This window comes from Vulpes vulpes, chromosome 12 (genome assembly GCF_048418805.1).
Source record: "Vulpes vulpes isolate BD-2025 chromosome 12, VulVul3, whole genome shotgun sequence".
NCBI classification, from domain to species: Eukaryota; Metazoa; Chordata; class Mammalia; order Carnivora; family Canidae; genus Vulpes; species Vulpes vulpes.
In genome coordinates, this window is record NC_132791.1 from 33,213,746 (window position 1) to 33,234,751 (window position 21,006).

At 40.9% G+C, this 21,006-nt stretch overlaps 1 protein-coding gene across 1 annotated transcript; it reads left to right on the forward strand.

The window, feature by feature from the left end:
* The first annotated feature begins 16,944 nt into the window (after positions 1-16,944).
* LOC112911637 (cyclin-dependent kinase 4 inhibitor B) lies at positions 16,945-20,775 on the forward strand. The gene is made up of 2 exons (XM_025988289.2): positions 16,945-17,501; positions 20,366-20,775. The coding sequence occupies exons 1-2, from the start codon at positions 17,304-17,306 to the stop codon at positions 20,624-20,626; spliced, it is 459 nt and encodes a 152-aa protein (XP_025844074.2). The 5' UTR covers positions 16,945-17,303; the 3' UTR covers positions 20,627-20,775.
* The last annotated feature ends 231 nt before the right edge of the window (positions 20,776-21,006 follow it).

The following is a 21,006-nucleotide window of genomic DNA, read 5'->3' on the forward strand; positions in this document are numbered from 1 at the left end:
AAGTACATCAGATAATAACCAATTGAGTTGATTCAGCTTATCATCCAAAAAACAAACAAAAAAAAAAAATCCAAGAACCCAGCTTTGCTGGGTTACTGACTTCTCCCAGGATAGCAACAGAGAAGAGGCATCTCATCCATTCTACCACACATTCAGCAGGACCCAGTTTAAGGACACAGCTATATCCTATTCACCAGCTTCCACCTATACATTAATTTCACGTCCTTTCTCAAGGCCACACCTTTGTTGGAAAGAGCACCTTTGGGGAACCAAGCCGATTCAGATTCGAATCCTGTTTTGGTCCCTTGCAAACTTGGGAAAATCAGTAAACCAGTGTAGGCCTCAGTTTTATAGACCTAATATATAGTTATTTGTTCCCTGGGTGTAAAGAAGAGAAAATGAGACATTCTGTGCCTAACGAAGTATCTAGCACACTGTAGGCACTTTCTCAATACATGCCAAACACTAGTATTGTTATTAAAAGACAAGTAAAACTGTATCACCTCAGTTACCACCTAGTGGTAACAGTTGGACAAAGAAGCATCTCATGGTTCAGCAATAGATAACCTGCTGGTCACATATTATAGAAGTATTTCTACTCTGAGGAAAACTTAGAATTTTCACCTGAGAAAGCTAAGTGTTAATTTTCTAATCAAATCTTGTACCAGTTGCATATAATTGTTATTATATGTTATGATTTATGGACAGCCTTGTTTTTAATTATGAGGTTTTTATTGGAGAGACAGGTTTCGGGGTGAGTCTGCCATCTGACTTGCCAGCACTTGTTAAAAGTTTTTATGGTGTGACTCATTTATGTGTGTATGTGTGTGTGTGTGTGTGTGTGTGTGTGTGTTTAGGACTACTATTATTAAATGTTGCTGGCATATAGTGAGAAATTTGTGATTCAAGTTTGTCCATATGTTTACCTCCCCACCACCGACTCTATTCTTTCACATATGGCACCCCTCCCTCATCTATCAAGGCTAGTGTCAGATTATTTCCAAGGTTTTCTATAGATAAACTCACTTGGAAGGGTCCTTGGGTAATTCCCTTTAGCTTTTTTGCATGTCAAACAGAAGAAAACACTGCTCAAAAGCAAAAACTTTCAGGTAGTGTGGTGGATGGAAAAACCACAGGAAATCAGTAAGTCAATATAAAACTGTGAATGTTATTTCTTTATGCTCAACATTTTTAATTTTGTAGAAAGAGTAACTGCAGGAAAAATCATCTTCATATCAAAGTCAGTGAGAGGCACTGATAGAGATCAGTGCTATAAATTGCCTACAAAGGAAAAGATACAGGACATGAATACACAAAGCCCATAGAAGACTAAAGATACTTCCAATTAAAAAAAGTGAAAACAAAATGAAATGGATAGCACTGAATCAACTTCATGGTAATTCACTAATACCAACAACCAAACCTTTGTTAGATGTGTGCACCACATGTGCATGATGAAACCAACATAGGAAGCCCAGCACAGGGCATTGTGGAAAGGGATAGATGAGAACAGTTTCCAACTGCTCTATCAGTTAAAGGTATGAAAGAGTAGGAGGAATAAAGGGAAGAAGTGAAAGAGAGAGGGTATGGAGGAAAGAATAGGAAAATAAGAGAGAAAGAAAAAGCATCCAGTGTTAGATATCACACTTCAATAGAACTGCAAACTTGGGGCCCATGCATGGCAGTGATAACTTGGTTCCACCTCCACCAAATCACTTCTAGAAATGAGTCCTCTAGACTTGTGTTATATATTGCTGAATAACAGATTAACCTCCCCCCCCCGCCCCGCTCAACCAAATTCCCCCAAAATGAATCACTTAAAATGCCTGTAGTAAGGCTTCACTGAGTTTTCTGCTTCACAGTCTCCCACAAGGCTGCAGACAAGGCATCCATCAAAGCTGGGTCTCCTCTGAAGGCTCGCCTAGGGAAGGCTCTGTTTCCCGAATAACCACATGGAATTGTTGGCAGGATTCATTTCCTTGAGGGATGTTGAACAGAGGGCTTCAGTTCCCTGCTGCTGCTGTTCTGGGGTCCCCCCTCTTACAGTAGCTTGCTTCATCAAAATCAAAGCAAGAGAGACAGAGACTTCTGGCAAGACAGAAGTCACAATCTTTTGCAAACTAAGCAGGGAAGTGACACCTCCTCCATATTCTATTGGTTAGAAAGCAGTTTCTCAAGTGGAGGGGATTACATAAGGCATGAATACTAGTAGGCGAGATAATCTAATCAGAGGCTATCTTTGAGACTGCCTAATATAACTTGACAATCTACTCTCCTTTTCTTTGCTATTTTTTTCCATCTTATTGCTATTCAAATTACCACAAAATTCCAAAATAGTCAGGTCTAAATAGATAAAAGTTTATTTTTAGTTTTAAGTTTTCATTCCCTAAAAGAGTTAGTTGTATAATAGAAACAATGAGTTGGTAAGGAGAAAGCACGAGTACAAGGCCCAGTTCTGGAAATTTACTGGCTATAAGACCTTATCCATGAACTTGATTTTCTCATCTTTGAAATGGAGATAATTATGTTTTCTCTGTTTACTGCACATAACAATTACAAGGACCAAGGACTATAACATGCGGCAGTGTTATTCAAAACGCAGTAACATAGCACTGGAGGTACTTCAGATGACTATAGGTGGTATATGGACTATAGGTGAAATTTTTTAAAGGTATCTGTCTTTAGAGTGCATTAGAAAAACATAATTTGCACAACAAACCCATTATTTTATAGCGAATGTTGCTCAAATGAGACTTAAATGAGGTTGGAAAAAAGGTAAGTCAATCTGAAGAAAACTATTAAGAAAGTAACAGATGGTCTGAGAATGGCACAAACATCATGATGATATACAAATGATTGCATAAAATTAAAAATGCTTCACAAATGCATCCAGTCCTGTTCATGTTCCAAGACACCAGTTTAAGAAGGAAACTAAATACATTCTTTGCTACCAACAGAGCAAATCTAACTACAATGGTGAAAGAGATGATCCCTTGGGACCAACAGCCAAACCTTTGTTAGATGTGTGCATACCTGGGTGGCTCAGTGATAGAGCATCTGCCTTTGGCTCAGGGCGCGATCCCAGGTCCCGGGATTGAGTCCCACATCCGGCTCCCTACGGGGAGCCTTCTCCCTCTGCCTATGTCTCTCTCTCTCTCTCTCTGTGGCCCTAAGGAATAAATGAAATCTTTTTTAAAAAGAGAGAGAGGGATGATCACTTGAAAATCCAATTCTAAGTGTTTTGCCCACAAAGAATCCTTCCCCTAGTATTTTTTTTCTGTGTCTTATTTGTCATTTTATTGTTTAAGTGCCCTGACAGAATGCCTTGAATCAATGTAATCAAGGTAATCAAGCTATGAAAGTTTACTGACTTGATTTTATTTTTTATTTCATTTATTTACTTTTATTTAAATTCTAGTTCGTTGACATAGAGTTCAATATTGGTTTCAGGAGTAGAGTTCAGTGGTTCATCATCTACATGTAACACCAAGTTCTCTGCCTAACAAGTGCCCTCCTTAATACCCATCACCCACCTATCTATCCCATCTCCCACCCACCTCCCTCCATTAACCCTCAGTTTGTTCTCCATAGTTAAGAGTCTCATGATTTGTTTCCCCCCTATCTTTTTCCTCCTCCTGAATATTCATCATTTTGTTTCTCAAATTCCACATATGAGTGGAATCACATGGTATTTGGCTTTCTATGATTGACTTATTTTGCTTAGCATTATACATTCTAGCTCTCTCTACGTCATCATTGCAAATGGCATGATCTCTTTTTGATGGCTGAGTAGTATCCCAGTGTGTGTGTTTGTGTGTGTGTGTGTGTGTGTGTGTGTGTGATTGATTTTGGCCAAGTTATTTAATCTCTTTAGGCTTCAGTTTCCTTATTCATAAGCTATGATAACACAAACTTCCTCATAGGAGAAGTATTCATTAAAATAATATATGTACATTTTAGCACATAGTAAGCCCCTAATAAATTCTAATTATTATTAATATATTACTAGAAAAGAAAATGCATGAGGAAATAAAGGATATAAATATTGTATTAATAATAGAGCCCAGGGAACCCTGGGTGGCGCAGCGGTTTGGCGCCTGCCTTTGGCCCAGGGCACGATCCTGGAGACCCAGGATCGAATCCCACATCGGGCTCCCGGTGCATGGAGCCTGCTTCTCCCTCTGCCTGTGTCTCTGTCTCTGTCTCTCTCTCTCTCTCTCTCTCTCTCTGTGACTGTCATAAATAAATAAAAATTAAAAAAAAAATAATAGAGCTCAAATGCCCACCAACTGATGAATGGGAAAAGAACATAAATAGACACACTTTTACATTTTGGTATTGCAATTTTTTTCCTCTGGAATGTAGGAAAATATATCAACACCAGAGCATTCGAAATAAGGTCAGAGAATGAGTCGCCTTTTGCCAAAAATCCAGACTGGACACATACAGTAAATAGAACAAGAGAAGCAACTACCTACTGGCCCAAACTCTCACTCCACTCATTCCAAGGAGCTGAGGAGCAAACAGGAAGATAAGATTCAAACAGTACCTAGGGCTCTGCCCAGGCAGAGATGTCATACTCACCACTTCCCCTGAATGACCTCCCAACCACAGACAATTCTATAAGCAAAGAAGAAGTACATTACCCATGAGCTCCATACACCTGGAAACACCTATTTAACTGTAAAGTCTCTCCTCAAAAGAAGAATCTCACTTTTGCTTTTTTCAGAATGACATGTAAGTTTTGGCTGAAACTAGATATTCCAAGTGATAAGGGTAACTGAATTAAACATATAATTCTCTTTCAAGAAGAGCTTTGAACTTTATATTTTTAGAGCTAGAAAAATAGACTTAAAGCCCTATTTTGATAAAACTGATTGCTAAAGTTATATAGTTCACTAACGAGGAAGTGGAATTCAAGAGATTGCAGAGAGTAGAATGTCTCATATAGGAAATACTACTTTCTATACTCAAATTATCTACTACCCATTTTGTGACAGAAAGCAAGTTATTACTCAATTGAATCAGGGAATATTAATATCACAATGCTTTTATATTATGTTTTGCTAGCTCTTTATTTTAATTTGTTTTGAAACTTTCATTTCAACACTGCCTAGGTTTATAACCACATCAAATACAATTCAAGACTAGGGTGTCAAAATTAAAATTCTAAAGCTGCCGTCATAATGATACTAAATTTTGGCTTACGATACTTTTTCTAAACTTTCATTTCAACTATGCCTTGATTTATAATCATATCTAGTTTTTCAGCATTGAATTGTGAGTATGCATTTAGTATGGAAACAGCAAAATGAAAAATCTAAACCTAAAATACCTTATTTTGGTACCAAAGTCTATTTCTTAAAACTTTTATTTTAGTTCTGCCAAGGTTTCTCTGAGATGAACAATCACTTTGTAACCAGTTTATTATTATTGAGGAATTGGTTCTATTATTGATTCATTCATATGATAAAAATTATTTTAGAAGTCTTTAGAAGACGCCTGGGTGGCTCAGTGGCTTGGGCGCCCAAGGGTATGATCTTGGAGTCCCAGGATCAAGTCCTGCATCGGACTCCCTGCATGGGGCCTGCTTCTCTCTCTGCCTATGTCTCTGCCTCCCTCTGTGTGTCTCTTACGAATAAATAAATGAAATCTTTTTTAAAAAAGAAGTCTTAAAAAAAATAAAAAATAAAAAAAATAAAAAAGAAGTCTTATTGTAATGTGGATATTGATTTCTCATAGGCCAGACCCTGTATGTTTGATAATGTCATATAAAAATATGAAACAGAAGGAGAGGAGGGCGGGGGGTGGGGGGTGAATGGGTGACGGGCACTGAGGGGGGCACTTGATGGGATGAGCACTGGGTGTTATTCTGTAAGTTGGCAAATTGAACACCAATAAAAAATAAATTTATTATAAAAAAATGAAACATTCGTTTAAGCGCTATGCCTATTATGTGATTGACCTTACAACAGAAATTGCTGCCCCTGCTGTAACATAAAAGTCATGAAGACAGGCATCTTTTACTGTTTTGCCACTGATGTATCTTAAGGGTTTAAAAGAGTGTCTGGCATATAACAGATGTTCAATAAATATTTGTCAAGTAGCTACTAGATGAATGGAATAATTAATACAGCTTGTACATAGAAAAGAACAACCATGAAAAAATTATTCATTTAGAAAGGGTGTTATTTTTAGGTGTTATCTAATAATTTTGTTTTGTACTTTTTTTCATTTGGTAAGAGTAAATATAGAGAGAGAATTTTTTTTGAGGTTTTATTTTTTTTGTATATTTTTTATTGGAGTTCGATTTGCCAACATATAGCATAACACCCAGTGCTCCTCCTGTCAAGTGCCTCCCTCAGTGCCTGCCCATCAACCCAGTCACCCCATCCCCCCGCCCACCTCCCATTCCACTACCCCTTGTTCGTTTCCCAGAGTTAGGAGCCTAGAGAAAGAAATTTTAGAAGACACTCTTATCAGGACCATTATATAGTAAATACTCTTTCCTGTCTTTTTTTTTTATTTAGTTCTGTGAATTGTTTTCAGTAGATTATTCTAAGTTTCATTTGAATTATGTTTATGTCTTGAGAACTGGTCCTTATATATAAGTAATCAAATAAAATGTTGAATGTGCAATTTTTAAAATAAAGTAGGATTAAAAGTGTAAAGGATTATGAAAAATATCTTCAAAATGAGCAAATTTAGAGGCAGAAGAGGTGGTATCAAATATTTTTGGTAGAATATTTTCAGAATTAATTGAAAAGTAAACTAATCTTCTTTGCTAAAATTTGTGCCAGAAATGTTCATTTCTTCATTTATTAGTATAAATTAGTCCATATTAGGAATATGCACTCCTCTCTGAGCTACAGACCCATCTTTCTAACATTAAACATTTCCATCTAAATATATCACCATGTCTTGGGGATCCCTGGGTGGCTCAGTGGTTTAGCGCCTGCCTTTGGCCCAGGGCGCGATCCTGGAGTCCCGGGGTCGAGTCCCATGTCGGGCTCCTGGTATGGAGCCTGCTTCTCCCTCCTCCTGTGTCTCTGCCTCTCTCTCTCTCTCTCTCTCTCTCTTAGTCTATCATAAATAATAAATAAATAAATATTTTTTAAAAAATTTTTAAAAAATAAAATAAATATATCACCATGTCTCAAGTTCAAGCTTTCTGAACTTAAACCCATGACCTTCACCTCAGACTGCATTCTCATCCAGTGTTCCCTATTTTGGCAGCCATAATTACCAACCTCTCTAGTTATACAAACCTACCTAACATCTTCTTCCTCATCTGCCATCTCAAATTTATTGCTAAACTCTGTTGAAGTTATTCTTAAATATATCTTAAGGGATTCTCTTCTTTCCATTTTAGATGCAAACGCTTTAGTCCCAAACTACCATAATCTATCCTCTAGCTCCTCCAAACCATTCTCCAAAGTGCATGTAAAGTGATTTTTTTTAATTTAACTGAAAATCTGATCATATCACTTCTCTGCTCAAAGCCATCAGTGGTTTCTCCTTTTTTAAGATTTATTTATTTGAGAGAGAGAATGCATGAGTGAGTGGGAGAAGGGCAGAGGGAGAAGAGAGAGAATCCTTAAGCAGACACCACTGAGCACAGAGCCAGACACGGGACTAAATCCCAGGACCCCAAGATCATGACCTGAGGTCATGACCTGAAAATCAGGAGCTGGCCCCTTAACTGACTAAGTCACCCAGGTGCCCCAGGTTTTTTTTTAAGATAAAGATAAAAATGCATCACATGGCCTATACAGCCCTACAATATATTGCAGTGCTTATTTCTCCAACTATAGCCAGCCATATTCTCCTCCATCGCTATGCTCCAACCATAATTCCTTCAACATGCCCATGCCTTCCTTGTCCCACCTCAGAGTTTGCCACATGCAGTTCCTTGAACCTGGAATGTTTTTCGTTGCAACTACTGCCCCATACCTTTGATTAGTTAATACCAATATAATCCTACAGATCTTAAACCCCTCCATTTCTTTGACCACCAGACCGATTATGCATTCAAGTAGCATCTCAACTGGCTCATCACCTGAATCTAGCAGATAGTATCTGATATTTAGTAGGGGTTCAATATCCAATCTTTTAATGGATAAGTAAATATTTTACTAGCTAATAATTCAAGATTTTATTTTAGCACTGTTACTAAAAACATGGGTGAACTAAATGTAGATTAAGAATATATTTTTAGGGGACGCCTGGGTGGTTCAGCAGTTGGGCATCTGCCTTCAGCTCAGGTCGTGATCCCAGGATCTGGGATCAAGTCTCACATTGGGCTCCTTTGGGCTCCTTGCAGAGAGCCTGCTTCTCCCTCTGCTTACCTCTCTGCCTCTCTCTCTCTCTCTCTCTCTGTGTGTGTGTGTGTGTGTGTGTGTGTGTCCCTCGTGAATAAATAAATAAAATCTTTAAAATATATATATTTTTAGGAGGATGTAAACATGTTGGTATTGTTTACATCACATGCATAGCATATGTCATCTGTAATAAATGAAAGAACAGCTTCATGAGAAAGTTTAGAACAGCAAGAAAAAAGGGTTCATCAGAATCCAAAGCTGCAGAAAAGAAACTGAAAGAGATGAAGGCTGGGATTACTGGATCTAGCAACATGAAAGCCATTGGTTACCTTGGCAATTAGTTACTTCACTTTGTGCGAAATTGGTTACTAATTCTGTGTGAAAGCCAGGTTATAGAAGGTTGAGGAGTGAATGGAAATAGGGCTAACATTCCTCTTCTAAGGATCTTAATGTCTGATTATGCAGTTTCTTGGGCCATGCAAAAACGAATTATTTGGTTGGGTCTGTGCTTTCTTCTCATATGAGAGAAAACTCAGGTTCCAATTCACAATGACTTATAAAGATGAAAGCTGAATGCAGGACTGGATCCACAGCATATCAGATTACCAAATCTTCAAGCTAATTGATTCTGATGAGATATGTGTATAGGTGTTTATGTGTGTATGTACATGCCTTTTTTAAACAAAGAAGCTTCCTAAAATTAAAAAAGTTCCAAAAAATCACTAAATTTTATAGAATGGGTTATATGCAAGAGCTCTGGAAAAAATATACTTTATGGGATATGTATCAATTATCTCTAATAGAAGATTACTCAACATAGGGGCGCCTGGGTGGCTCAGTCGGTTGAGCCACTGATTCTTGATTTCAGTTCAGGTCATGATCTTGAGGTTCTGGGATCCAGCCTGAAATCAGGCTCCATTCTCAGAAGAGAGTCCGCTTAAGGATTCTCTCTCCCTCTCCCCTGCCCTTCCCTACCCGATGTGTGCACCCAAGTGTATGTACTTTCTCTCTCTCAAATAAATAAGTCTTCTAAAAAGATAACATCATTCAGAAGTAACACATTTCTGAGGGGAAAAAAGCAAATTAAATATGTAATTTATGCTAAATAACAATTTTCAAAAGAAAATTAAGATAAAGTAAAATTCTCAATTTGTTGATCTTTCCAGCATATTTTCTTTTTTTTAAGATTTTATTTATTTATTTGAGAGAGAGAGAGAGCGCGGGAGAGTGCATGAACACATGAGCCAAGGGGAGGGGCAGAAGGAGAGGAAGAAGCAGACTCCCAGCTGAGCAGGGAGCCCCACACAAAGCTTGATTCCAGGACCAGGAGATCGTGACCTGAGCCAAAGGCAGACACTTAACTAAGTGAACAATCCAGGTGTCCCTCAGCACATTTTCAAGGAATTAAGGTCCCAGAGTCTTTCTCTACTTTGAGAGAATGTTTTCCACTAACTCAGCCTCTCACTCCCCCCTCGATTTTCTATTTACAATAGTAACAGTTGTGAGATGCACTTAATCCTAATATTAATTTTAAACCTCCAAAAGAAAAAAGAGAGAGAAGTCTGGATACACAACTTAGTTTCACACATAATTACTGACTCCTATATCACTGGGTTATTCAACATGTCTAGCTTTAGCTAAAGTCACTTCAGTAGCTAATGTTTGGATACTGATGTCGTCCCCCTTGGCATCTGATGACCTACTGAACTGTCTTCAACTTGAGAAGGCTCTTTCATCATGAAATTTCTGGAAAACAAGAACTGTACATTACAGGTATTATAAGGTACACAAGCCAAGATTGGCCTGATTTTTTAAAAGATTGATTTTATTTATTTATTCATGAGAGACACAGAGAGAGAGGCAGAGACATAGGCAGAGGGAGAAGCAGGCTGCCTGCAGGAAGTCCAATGTGGGACCTGACCTGGAACTCCAGGATCATGCCCTGAGTCAAAGGCAGACACTCAACCGCTAAGCCACCCAGGTGTCCCTGACCATGCTTAAACAATAAAGGATAATTTTATTCAAGAACAAGCTTCAATGAGAAGATAAAATTTGATAAAATAAGGAAATAAACTATTTTATGAATTGAGTGCAGTATACTCCCATGTATATACCTGAAAAACTTCAACTTGCCTACCACATACAAAGTTTGGATTCAGTCACGGGTGTGTAGAAGGGGGGGGTAGATGAATCATAAGAGCAGAAGATTTATGATTTTATAATTAAATCATCTCTTTGATCTCATCTCCCTCTATCCATGTGTCATTTAAATCAGTGACTTTTCTAAGGGGGCCACTCTATGGGGTATTTTGGATATTTTTCAGTGGTATTTTTGGTTGTAACAATGACTTGGGGGTCTCTGGGCTCAAAGGCAGGCCAAAAGGCCCATACCATTGAATTTTCAACAGCCTCCTGGACATTCATATAGGTGAAAATATATGTAAATATTCTGATTTCAAAAGCTAAATTTATGTCTTACATGTAAACATAAAGGCTTTGAAATACAATGGCCTACTGGGTAGCAATAAAATCTCCAGCACTGACGATGTACTTTTTAAACACCATTCTCCACTAAAAAGAACCAATGTTTCTTGGAGAAATGGTTGATATTACATACAGTACAAGAAATATACAAGATAAAATTGGAATACATTGTCACACCAAAAATCAAGGATTCTGTCAAAGACTAATGGAGTCACATTAAAAAGACTCAGGAACCAACTTGCAGAGGTTCTCACTGGCTAAAAATAGGACTTGAGCATCAATAGGAATGATAATTATAGTGGATTAAAAATACATCATTTATGTTCAAATCCACAAGTTTACAATAATTCAAAACTCATTAGTCACCTTTGAAAGATGCTGGCAACTCAAATTATTATTTTTAAAACCTATAAATAAATTTGAAAATAAAATACTTATCCTGCCTTTCTTATATGTACCTGAGGGCAAACCAGTAGATAGCAAAGAAAGCTTTCTTTTTATGGAAGTATTTCAGCTAGTAAATGAAGAAGGGATGGTAGAATTAGAATGCCACCATTTTGTGATCCCTAAGGAAATAATAGATTTAAGAAATAATTACTAATGGCTGCTGTAATCATAGAGAAGCAACCAGATTATGTGCCTTTTGGTAGAAGTTTATGCTACCTATAAAGTGTTTTTGCCAAAATATCAAACCTGAATCACATCCAGACTCTAGATCTAAATAGTAAATTACAAGAAATACAGGTGACAGGGGAAAATGTTAAATGTCATCATGAAGAAGCATTCTGCAAAGTACAGACTTCAGAAAACTCCAGGACTAACCACCTCATTCCTTCAACAAATAAATTGAAATTTTTAAAAAAGGAAAGAAAGAAAGAGGGGAACCTATAGATTAAAAGAGACACAAGGTGGGGCGCGCCTGGCTGGCTCAGTCAGTCTGTAGAGCCTGTAAGTCTTGAGTTTGTGAGTTTGTGCTCCAAGCTGAGCACAGAGATTACTTAAAAATAAAATCTTAAAAAAATCTTAAAAAAAAATAAAATCTTAAAAAATAAATAAATAAAATACAAAGAGACACAAGAGACTGGCATCAACATCAATGAATTTCAATGTGCTGAATTATTTTCATCCTTATTCAAATAAATAAATTATTAATAAAAATGATATGTGTAAAAATTGGGAAAGACTCTATTATAGACAGAATTGTACCCCTCCAAAATTTATATGTTAAATCTTAACCTTCAGTATCTCAGACTGTGACTATCCTTGAAGATAAAGCATTTAAAGAAGTGATTAGGGCAGCCTGGGTGGCTCAGCGGTTTAGGGCCACCTTCAGCCCAGGGCCTGATCCTGGAGACTGGGATCGAGTCCCATTTCCGGCTCCCTGCATGGAGCTTGCTTCTCCCTCTGCCTGTGTATCTGCCTCTCTCTTTGTGTTTCTCGTGAATAAATAAAAAAAATCTTTTTAAAAAAATAAAAAATAAAGAAGTGATTAAACTAAAATGAGACTGTTGGGGTGAGTCCTAATCCAACCTGACTAGTGTCTCTTTATGAGAAGAGGGAATTTGGACACACAAAAGAAATTATATGCACACAGAATGACTATGTGAAGAAGCAGCAGGAATGTGACCCCCTGCAAGCCAAGGAGAGAGACCTCAAGAGAAACCAAACCATGAGCAAATAAATTTTTGTTCTTTAAATCAACTCTTATGTGATATTGTTTTATGGCAGCCTTGGAAAACTAATACAGATGCTAAAATGCCCACCATTCAGTTAAACTTAAGAAATAAATATGGGAGGTGTACCTGGGGTGGCTCAGTCGGTTGAGCTTCTGCCTTTGGCTCAGGTCATGATCTCTGGGTCGTGGGACAGAGCTGCCCTGGGGCTCCCTGCTGAATAGGACGTCTGCTTCTCTCTTCCTCTGCCCCTCCCCCCTGCTTGTGCATTTTCTCTCTCTCTCTCTCTCTCTCTCTCTGAAATAAATAAAATCTTAAAAAAGAAGAAGAAAAATAAATATAGGAATATAGGAAAAGATATACTATGAACCCTGAATCATAAATCTCAACTGATGAAATGGAGAGAATGAAGCTTCCTGATGGAAGGTGGGTCATATATAGTTTGAAAAGGCCCCCAAAATGATTCTGAAGTTCCCCACTTAGAAATCTTGGATCCAACCATATGCAAAGCTATGTCACTATTTCTCTGGGATACTCAACTAATTTGTATTCACACTTTCATAGTGGGTTCATATATAGTTTCACCAACTAGAATATAAACATTATCACTAGAAATTTACATTATTCATTACATTGAAACTGATTCTACGCATTCCTCCCTATTTACCTACAAAATTCCATGCCAATTTACCATTTACTTTCTCTTTCCTCACTTATAAATTATCCACCATATTAAAAGGCATAGCTGTGACAATTCTAAGTTTCAGTTGCCCATCCACTTCATCTCCTAAATGTGTTTAAAGCATTAACAATAGGTTGTGTTTCATCCTAGAGACAGCTGGGTTTCAGGGAGAGGTAAAATGTTTCATTATCTCACCCTATTGTCCAAGACAAATGTGCTATTGTATTACACGTGAAAGGTCATCTTTGAAGTCTATTAAGGGCGTGCTGTGAGGTGAACCATCTGGAAAACACAATGTAGACTGGAAAATAATTATAAGCCAGTTCATTGCACCTTTTTTCCAGTTAAGCCTATCATGACAGCTGCTAAAAACACTATGTAGTATTAGGGGTAGAGGCTCTGAAGCACATAGGTTAGACTCTACCTCCAACAATGCTTAACTAGTATGCAAGTTACTTTATTTCTCTGATCCTTTTGTCTTGTCTGTAAAATGGAAAAGCTCATGTATTTTGCATAGGGGTTTTATGGGAGTTAAATGAAATAATACTTGTAAAGCACTTGGAACAGGGTAGACATTAAGTGTGATTTCCCCTCTTCTTTTAAGTATAGAGGATATTTAATGTTCTTTACATAGAGAATATTAGATAATCCAGTAATATTTGAAAACCAGATTGAGCAGTCCATGGTAATGAAGTTTCGTAAAGAATTCCATCGAGTTTCCGTGTGCGTGTTTTCAAATTTTAGGGAGAGGAAGGGGTTTGGAAGATCAAGTGTGACGCTTTCTCAGGAATTCTCACTCTAGAGTGGGTTAGGACCACCGAGACACGCTTACTAGGCAGGCGCTGTCCGTGGTGCTAGTACTCTGCACGTACCGCTGGCAACATTTCCCCCGCCCAAAATTCTTTTCCGGTCAACTTAGTGAAGCTCACAAACCAGCCTCCTGGAAGATTCTCAGTCATTCTACTAATTGGCTTTTTCCCTGTCTTTTGTCTATGTCCCCTTCAACTAAAAAAAATTTTCTTCCATCACCTTATCAACTCCAAAGAGTTTTTTATTTTTAAGACACTTTGGCCATACTTACCACACTTAAGAAGGTAGCTCAAAAATTGGCTCAAGTTGGGACGCCTGGGTGGCTCAGCAGTTGAGCATCTGCCTTTGTCTCAGGATGTGACCCCGGGGGTCCTGGGATCAAGTTCCACATCAGGATCCTTGCAGGGAACCTGTTTCTCCTCCGGCCTATGTCTCTGTCTCTCTCTGTGTGTCTCCCATGAATAAATAAATAAAATGTTTTTAAAAATTGGCTCAAGCTATCTTTTTCTGACCTTTCTATTAAGTTTCAGAGAACCCCCCCCCCCAAAATCAGTTTCAGATAAATCCAAAGCTCAATGTTAGAACACAGGAAACAATTTCTGATGCATTCTTTAGAGTCTTCATCTGGCAGCTCCTCTAAGAAACCCCCTGCATCTCTATCTTGAGTTAAATTCCCCTCTTCTCACTCCCAAAATATCTTATAGATACATTCTTAGTAAAGTTATTATAGTTTATTGAAACTCTCTATTAGTTTTTTTTAAAGATTTTATTTATTTATTCATAGACACAGAGAGAAAGAGGCAGAGACACAGGCAGAGGGAGAAGCAGGCTCCATGCAGGGAGCCCGATGTGGGACTCGATCCTCGGACCCCAGGATCACACCCCAGGCTGCAGGCGGCGCCAAACCGCTGCACCACCGGGGCTGCCCTCTCTATTAGTTTTGAGTGCCACAAAGGAGACTCTTAAAAGCTAGCATCATATCTTATTCAATGGTGGACTCATGAAATATAGGACGTCCTGAGCTAAACTTTGTCAAACAATTTAATTCCTGGATCCGTTAGAGGAAAAATCCCAAAAACACTCCTTTAAAAGGCAACCTGCCTTATTACATTTGGCTATGCACTATATTTCTGGGTAGCCAGGCTGTACTGATGAAGATATTCTGGACTGAATCCATTTGCTACCACATCTACTAATATCAGTCTGATGACTCAGCCCTTCAGAATGATTAGCAAAAAAACAAGGCCATCCATTTCAAAACTCTGACTTCCCACTTCCCATATTTCCTCCTCATTCTCTCATTCTACCAACACACCTGTAATCCCCAATACACGGTGAATGGGGACTGTCCCCAAAGACTGATCAAAAACAGCTCATCTATGCTTTTCAAACACAAGTAGACTTCTAGCCAGACCAAGGAATGGAGCCACCATCAACAAATAAGGGGGCTTTTCTTATTCAGATAAGAGTGAAGGTCCAAATAAGAGGGAAAGACAGAGAAATCATGAAACTGAAAACTAAGAAATGGGGATGGGGTAAGAGAGAGGGGGAGAAATGGTTATTAATGCTGCCTCCTTCCCTTCCCTATCCAGGTGGATTTCTTCAACTCTGTCTCAGTTAGTAGCTCTTCACCCCTAACCACCACTTCCATAGGCTCCTCTGTTTTTAAAGAGCTTAGGTCCAAGCTAAGGTATGCTAGAAGAAACATGTGAAATAAACTCTCATTTATGAGTAAGCAAGCAATTGCCCTTCCTTAAAGACTCTTCCTCTGCACTCTGAATCAAAATTAATCTTGTAAATAAGAACTGCTCCATGTTGGAAGAAGCTCAGTCTAATGTAGTTCCTCACCAAAACTTTCAGGCAACAGATACATAACTTGTGGTTCTTTTCCTATTTCAATCAAACATCAGCTGTAATTTCTTAAAATCTTTAAAGCAATGCATATGTTAATTCAAACTCACCTAGGCAGATTGGGAAGAAAAGCAATTGGCCTTTAAATCTTCAGAAGAGGATTTAATGACAGGTTCAGCCCGTTTAATGACAGGCCCAGCACCACACCCCTGTTTTATTATGTTTCATTATTACTGCATAAATTTCCTTTATTACTCATCATAAATAAAAACCAAATGCTTGCAAAGTGGGTTTAAATAGGTAAGAGTGCAAACAAAAATATTATTCAAACATCATGAAATTGGAATCTCAGATTCTTAAAATATATACTCATATTTTTTTAAATGTCTCAGAAACACCAGCTTGCCATTGTCAATCTCAAACTAGGTTTTTTGGGGGTTTTGTGTGTGCGCGCGCGCGTGTGTACCCATTATTCAAAGATGAAAAGCATAAAAAGCACAAACAGGATTCTCAGGATTTTTCACCGTGACTGATTTTTGACTGATTCAGCTAAGAAGACACACCCAAAAGAAATTTGCTAAGGTTGATGCAAGATGTGAAGCTAGGGAAGTTCAAGTGCTGCCTGGGGATGAATTTAACCTGCGTGACAAGTGCAAAGCTGTCACTTTCAGAAATCTTAAGGGAGACAAAGTTATTTTAAATGCCTTTCTCTTAGCCAGCCATTCCATTACACAAGGAACGACCCACGTCTCTCCGGCGTGAAGCCAGCGTGCACGGGGCTCAAGGAATAGAAATCCTCTGCTCCGCCTGCTGGAGGGAGGGGATCAGGAACCGAGCGCACTGATTCAACTTTTGCAAACCTTAGCTGAGGCCTTGCAGGACGCTAGGCGGGCGGGACTGCAGGCTGCGGGCGCCCCGTGCCCCGCGCATGCGTCCCAGCGCCGTCCGCGCCGCTCCCCCCCCCCCCCCCGCCCCGCCGCCCCGACTTCGCCGGCTGTGACGTCACTGCGGCCGAGCCTCCCCGCCCGCGCAGTGGGACGCGCCCGCGCAGGCCGGCCGGGCCGGGGGCGGAGCCTAAGGGGGTGGGGAGGGCCCTGCCCGGCCGCCCAGCTGGAGACGGAGTCAGTCCGTGCGGGCTCTCCACCTCGCCGGAGCGACGCTTGGCGGTGTGGACGCGGCGACGCGCCTGCCCTCGGCGGCCGGACGCGCCCTGCGCTCGGCTGCGGCCACCCGAGGCGCCTCGTCCCGGGAGCGAGCCTGGAAAAGCCGACTTCACCCCGAGGGGCTCGGCCTTTGCACGGGCCCCCAAGCCGCGGAGGACGGCGGAAGCGGCTGGAAGCTGACCTGAGCTCTGCTCCCGAGGGAGAGGGCGCCGGGACGAGGAGGGCAAACAGGGAGGCGTGTGGCGAAGCTCCGCTCGCGGCTCGCGGCTCGCGGCGCGCGGCGGCTCCTCCCGGCCCGTCTGCGTCCGCGGGCTGCGAGATGCGCGAGGAGGCCAAAGGCTTGCTCGGCGGCGGCGGGGACGGCGGCGGGGGCGGCGGGGACGGCGGCGGCGGGGACGGCGGCCACGCGGGCCTGGCCGGCGCCTCGGCGCAGGGGCGAGCGGACACCGTGCGGCAGCTCCTGGAAGCCGGCGCGGATCCCAACGGCGTCAACAGCTTCGGCCGGCGCCCGATCCAGGTAGCTGGGGCCCCGGGGCCTCGCCGGCAGGGGGCGCAGGAACGCAGGGGAGCGGCCTCCGTGGGACGCGACGGGCACCGAGAGCTTCACCGACGTACCTGCGTGTCTCCTCCGAGAGGCCGTGGGGCCCAGGTGTAACGCAGGTTCTCCCCCACCGCGGATCCTAAAGAAAGGGATCGGAAAAAGCAAAGAAACGAACAAACAGACGCTACTTAAGTTTGGTTTTCTTTTCAGTGGTGGGGAAAATGTCCTTACTACTGTCTCTCCCGTCCCCTGATCACAAATGCAAGGGATACATTCAGGTGGGAGAAAAGGACAGGTTGTTTGGGGAGGAAAGCTCTCGACTCTCTTTCAATTGATAAGAGATAATTAAATGGCAAGTCACACAATCCGAATTAGATTTAAGGAATAACGCGGAATCGTTGAACATGAATTACCGTGAAACTCTTTGTATTCCTTTCTCAGAGAGGCAAAATGAATACAAAGAGATAAGCCAGGATTCCTCGGCCACGGTACTTAATTCCTTTTACGTTGGCAGTGTTCATTGTTAACACCCTTTATCCGATGTTTATTAATCCAGCTTTAATTAGTACTGATATTTTTTAATTCCCTTAAAATTCAAAGTAACATTTTGTGCTTTATTGTTGACTATAGTGGTCAGTATTCATCTCGATGTCACATTCTAGAACCCATCTGTTATTAAGGAACCCTATTAATTGTGTAGGTTTTAAAAGGAAATATGTTCATTCCTTTTGCATTCTTAGAAAGGTGTTATAAGACTCGAGGGATAGCTTAGGGGCATCTGGGTGGTTAAGTCCCTTAAGGGTCTGCCTTTGGCTCAGGTCATGAGCCCCTGGTCCTGGAGTTGAGCCCAGCATCAGGCTCCCAGCTCAACCGGGCGGCTGCTTTTCCCTCTCCCTCTGTCCCTCCTCCCTTGTGGGCGCTCTCACAAATAAATAAGTGGATAAAATCTTTTAAAAAGAGAGAAAGAGGGCAGCCCGAGTGGCTCTGCGGTTTAGCGTCGCCTTCAGCCCAGGGCCTGATCCTGGAGACCTTGAATCGAGTCCCACGTCGCGCTCCCTGCATGGAGCCTGCTTCTCTCTCTGCCTGTGTCTCTGCCTCTCTCTCTCTGTGTCTCTCATGAATAAATAAATAAAATCTCTTAAAAAAATAAATAAAAAATAAAAAAAGAGAAAGAAATGAGAGATAATTTAAGATTTCAAATGATATTAATAACTGTAAAAAGAAATTTTAATTATAGTTTTAATTCATTTTCTGAGATTCTAAGAACCACGTTTTTCCCCTCTACATATGAAATACCTTACATACATCACTAATAGAAATAACATATATCTTTTAAGGGGAGAAATGGATGTTTTTAATATTCATGAAACAAATAGTATACTATCTTTCAATTACATAGTACATTTTAAAATACTTAAACTCACAAGAACAACTCCATTTTGGATACTTAGTTATCAAAAACTGCTTTATTTTTAAAATAAGAAAGTAAATACTTGTATAAAATGCATATACAAAAGTAGATGCTACAGAATTACAGCTCCAGAACATTTTTTTTAAGTTATACATTACTCTGATTTGACTGACAACCAAGTTCTTTTATACATAGCAAATTATTTACTATCTAACGTTATAAAATCCTATGACATTATAAAATCCTGTATAATGTAAATATACTGTTTATGTTACATGTTTATGTTACGTTAAATATATTATCCTTTAAACTTTATCCCTTGCCAGGGCACCTGGATGGCTCAGTGGTTGGGCCTCTGATCCGGGTCCTGGAATCACATCCTGCATCCGGCTCCCTGCAGAGAGCCTCTGCTTCTCCCTCTGCCTTTGTCTCTGCCTCTCTCTGTTTCTCTTGATAAATAAATAATCTTAAAAAAAAACTTTATTCCTTAAAATATTAAAAATGTTATAATGTTAACTTAAAATATTAAAAATGATAAGCCATTTGTTAAAAAAATAACTTTTCATCATCTTATAAGGCTAGATATGACTTTTTTCCTTTTTCCCCCTCTATATCCAGTTTGGACTCAAAATTGTCTGACTATATTCAATTTATAAGCACAGATATATATGAGAGTGAAAAGTAAAAGCCTCCTACAGGGAATTTACTAAAAGAAATAAAAAACTCAAAGCATTATTTCTCCTCTAACGCCTCTCTTAAAAATATCAACTGCCTAATAAATATGTTTAGAGCTAGATTATGGCTGAGGTGGGAGAGCCACCAAGGGAAATAATCTTAAGATTTTAAAAGCTTTTAAACTTAACTCCCCCCATAAATCATTTATTTTTTTTAATATTTATTTATTTATTTATTTATTTATTTATTTATTTTTATGATAGTCACAGAGAGAGAGAGAGGCAGAGACACAGGCAGAGGGAGAAGCAGGCTCCCTGCACCGGGAGCCGATGTGGGACTCGATCCCGGGTCTCCAGGATCGCGCCCTGGGCCAAAGGCAGGCGCTAAACCACTGCACCACTCAGGGATCCCCCCCATAAATCATTTAACAAAATAGATGCCCATGTTCCAAGGGAAACCAAAAATTTCTTTTTCGCACAACGACTCTTAGCGCTTTCTTTCAGCGCTTTCTCGTCTCCGCATGTTTGGAGAATAAGATGGAACTCAGAGCTGAATAAGGAGTATAGCTGGGGCGGGGGTGAGGGTGAGGGTGAGGGGTGTTGGGACTGCATCAACAAAGTATAACTGACTCCTGAGGCTTGTAGCGCCTCTGTGTTAGGTGGATACTTCCTGAATAGGTATTTCTTTGAAATGGTCCACCTGTCCCTGCCCAGGCCTGCATCCCGCTGCCCTGACCACTCTGCTCTCCCGGCAGGTCATGATGATGGGCAGCACCCGCGTGGCCCAGCTGCTGCTGCTCCACGGCGCCGACCCCAACTGTGCCGACCCCGCCACCCTCACCCGCCCTGTGCACGACGCGGCCCGGGAGGGCTTCCTGGACACGCTGGTGGTGCTGCACCGAGCTGGGGCGCGGCTGGACGTGCGCGATGCCTGGGGCCGCCTGCCCGTGGACCTGGCTGAGGAGCGGGGCCACGGCGCTGTCGCCCGGTACCTGCGCGCAGCCGCGGGGGACTGAGGGCGGCTACCCCCAGCCGCCCACTACGTTTCTCCCCGGTTCCCCACCCCCAGCCCAGTTGAAGGGAGGCTACAAATGTGGAGCGGCGGAAAGCCTGAAAGCCTTCCAGGAGACTTGAGTCACGGTGGGGAGAAGCAGCAGACCGCGAGTAAGTTCGCCTTTTTTTTTTCTTTTCTTTTTTCTTTTTCCCTGGATCCCGCCCTCACACTCACCGTGCAGCCAAACGCAGAGGTGATGCAAAAGGACTTCCAGAGAGATTTAGGAGCTGGACGAGAAGCTCCGGGGTGTTGTCGTTCACTTTGCAGGGTTTTCTGGCAAAAACCGGCCAGTTAAGTCCCTAACAACCCCAGGTGCCTGCCAAACTCCACGGGAAAAACGCT

Excerpts from the sequence above, each read along its gene's own strand:
- LOC112911637 (XM_025988289.2), top strand. The coding sequence starts at position 17,304 with ATGCGCGAGGAGGCCAAAGGCTTGCTCGGCGGCGGCGGGGACGGCGGC. Across the intron at positions 17,502-20,365 it reads TCGGCCGGCGCCCGATCCAG|GTCATGATGATGGGCAGCAC; the intron begins GTAGCTGGGGCC and ends CTCTCCCGGCAG.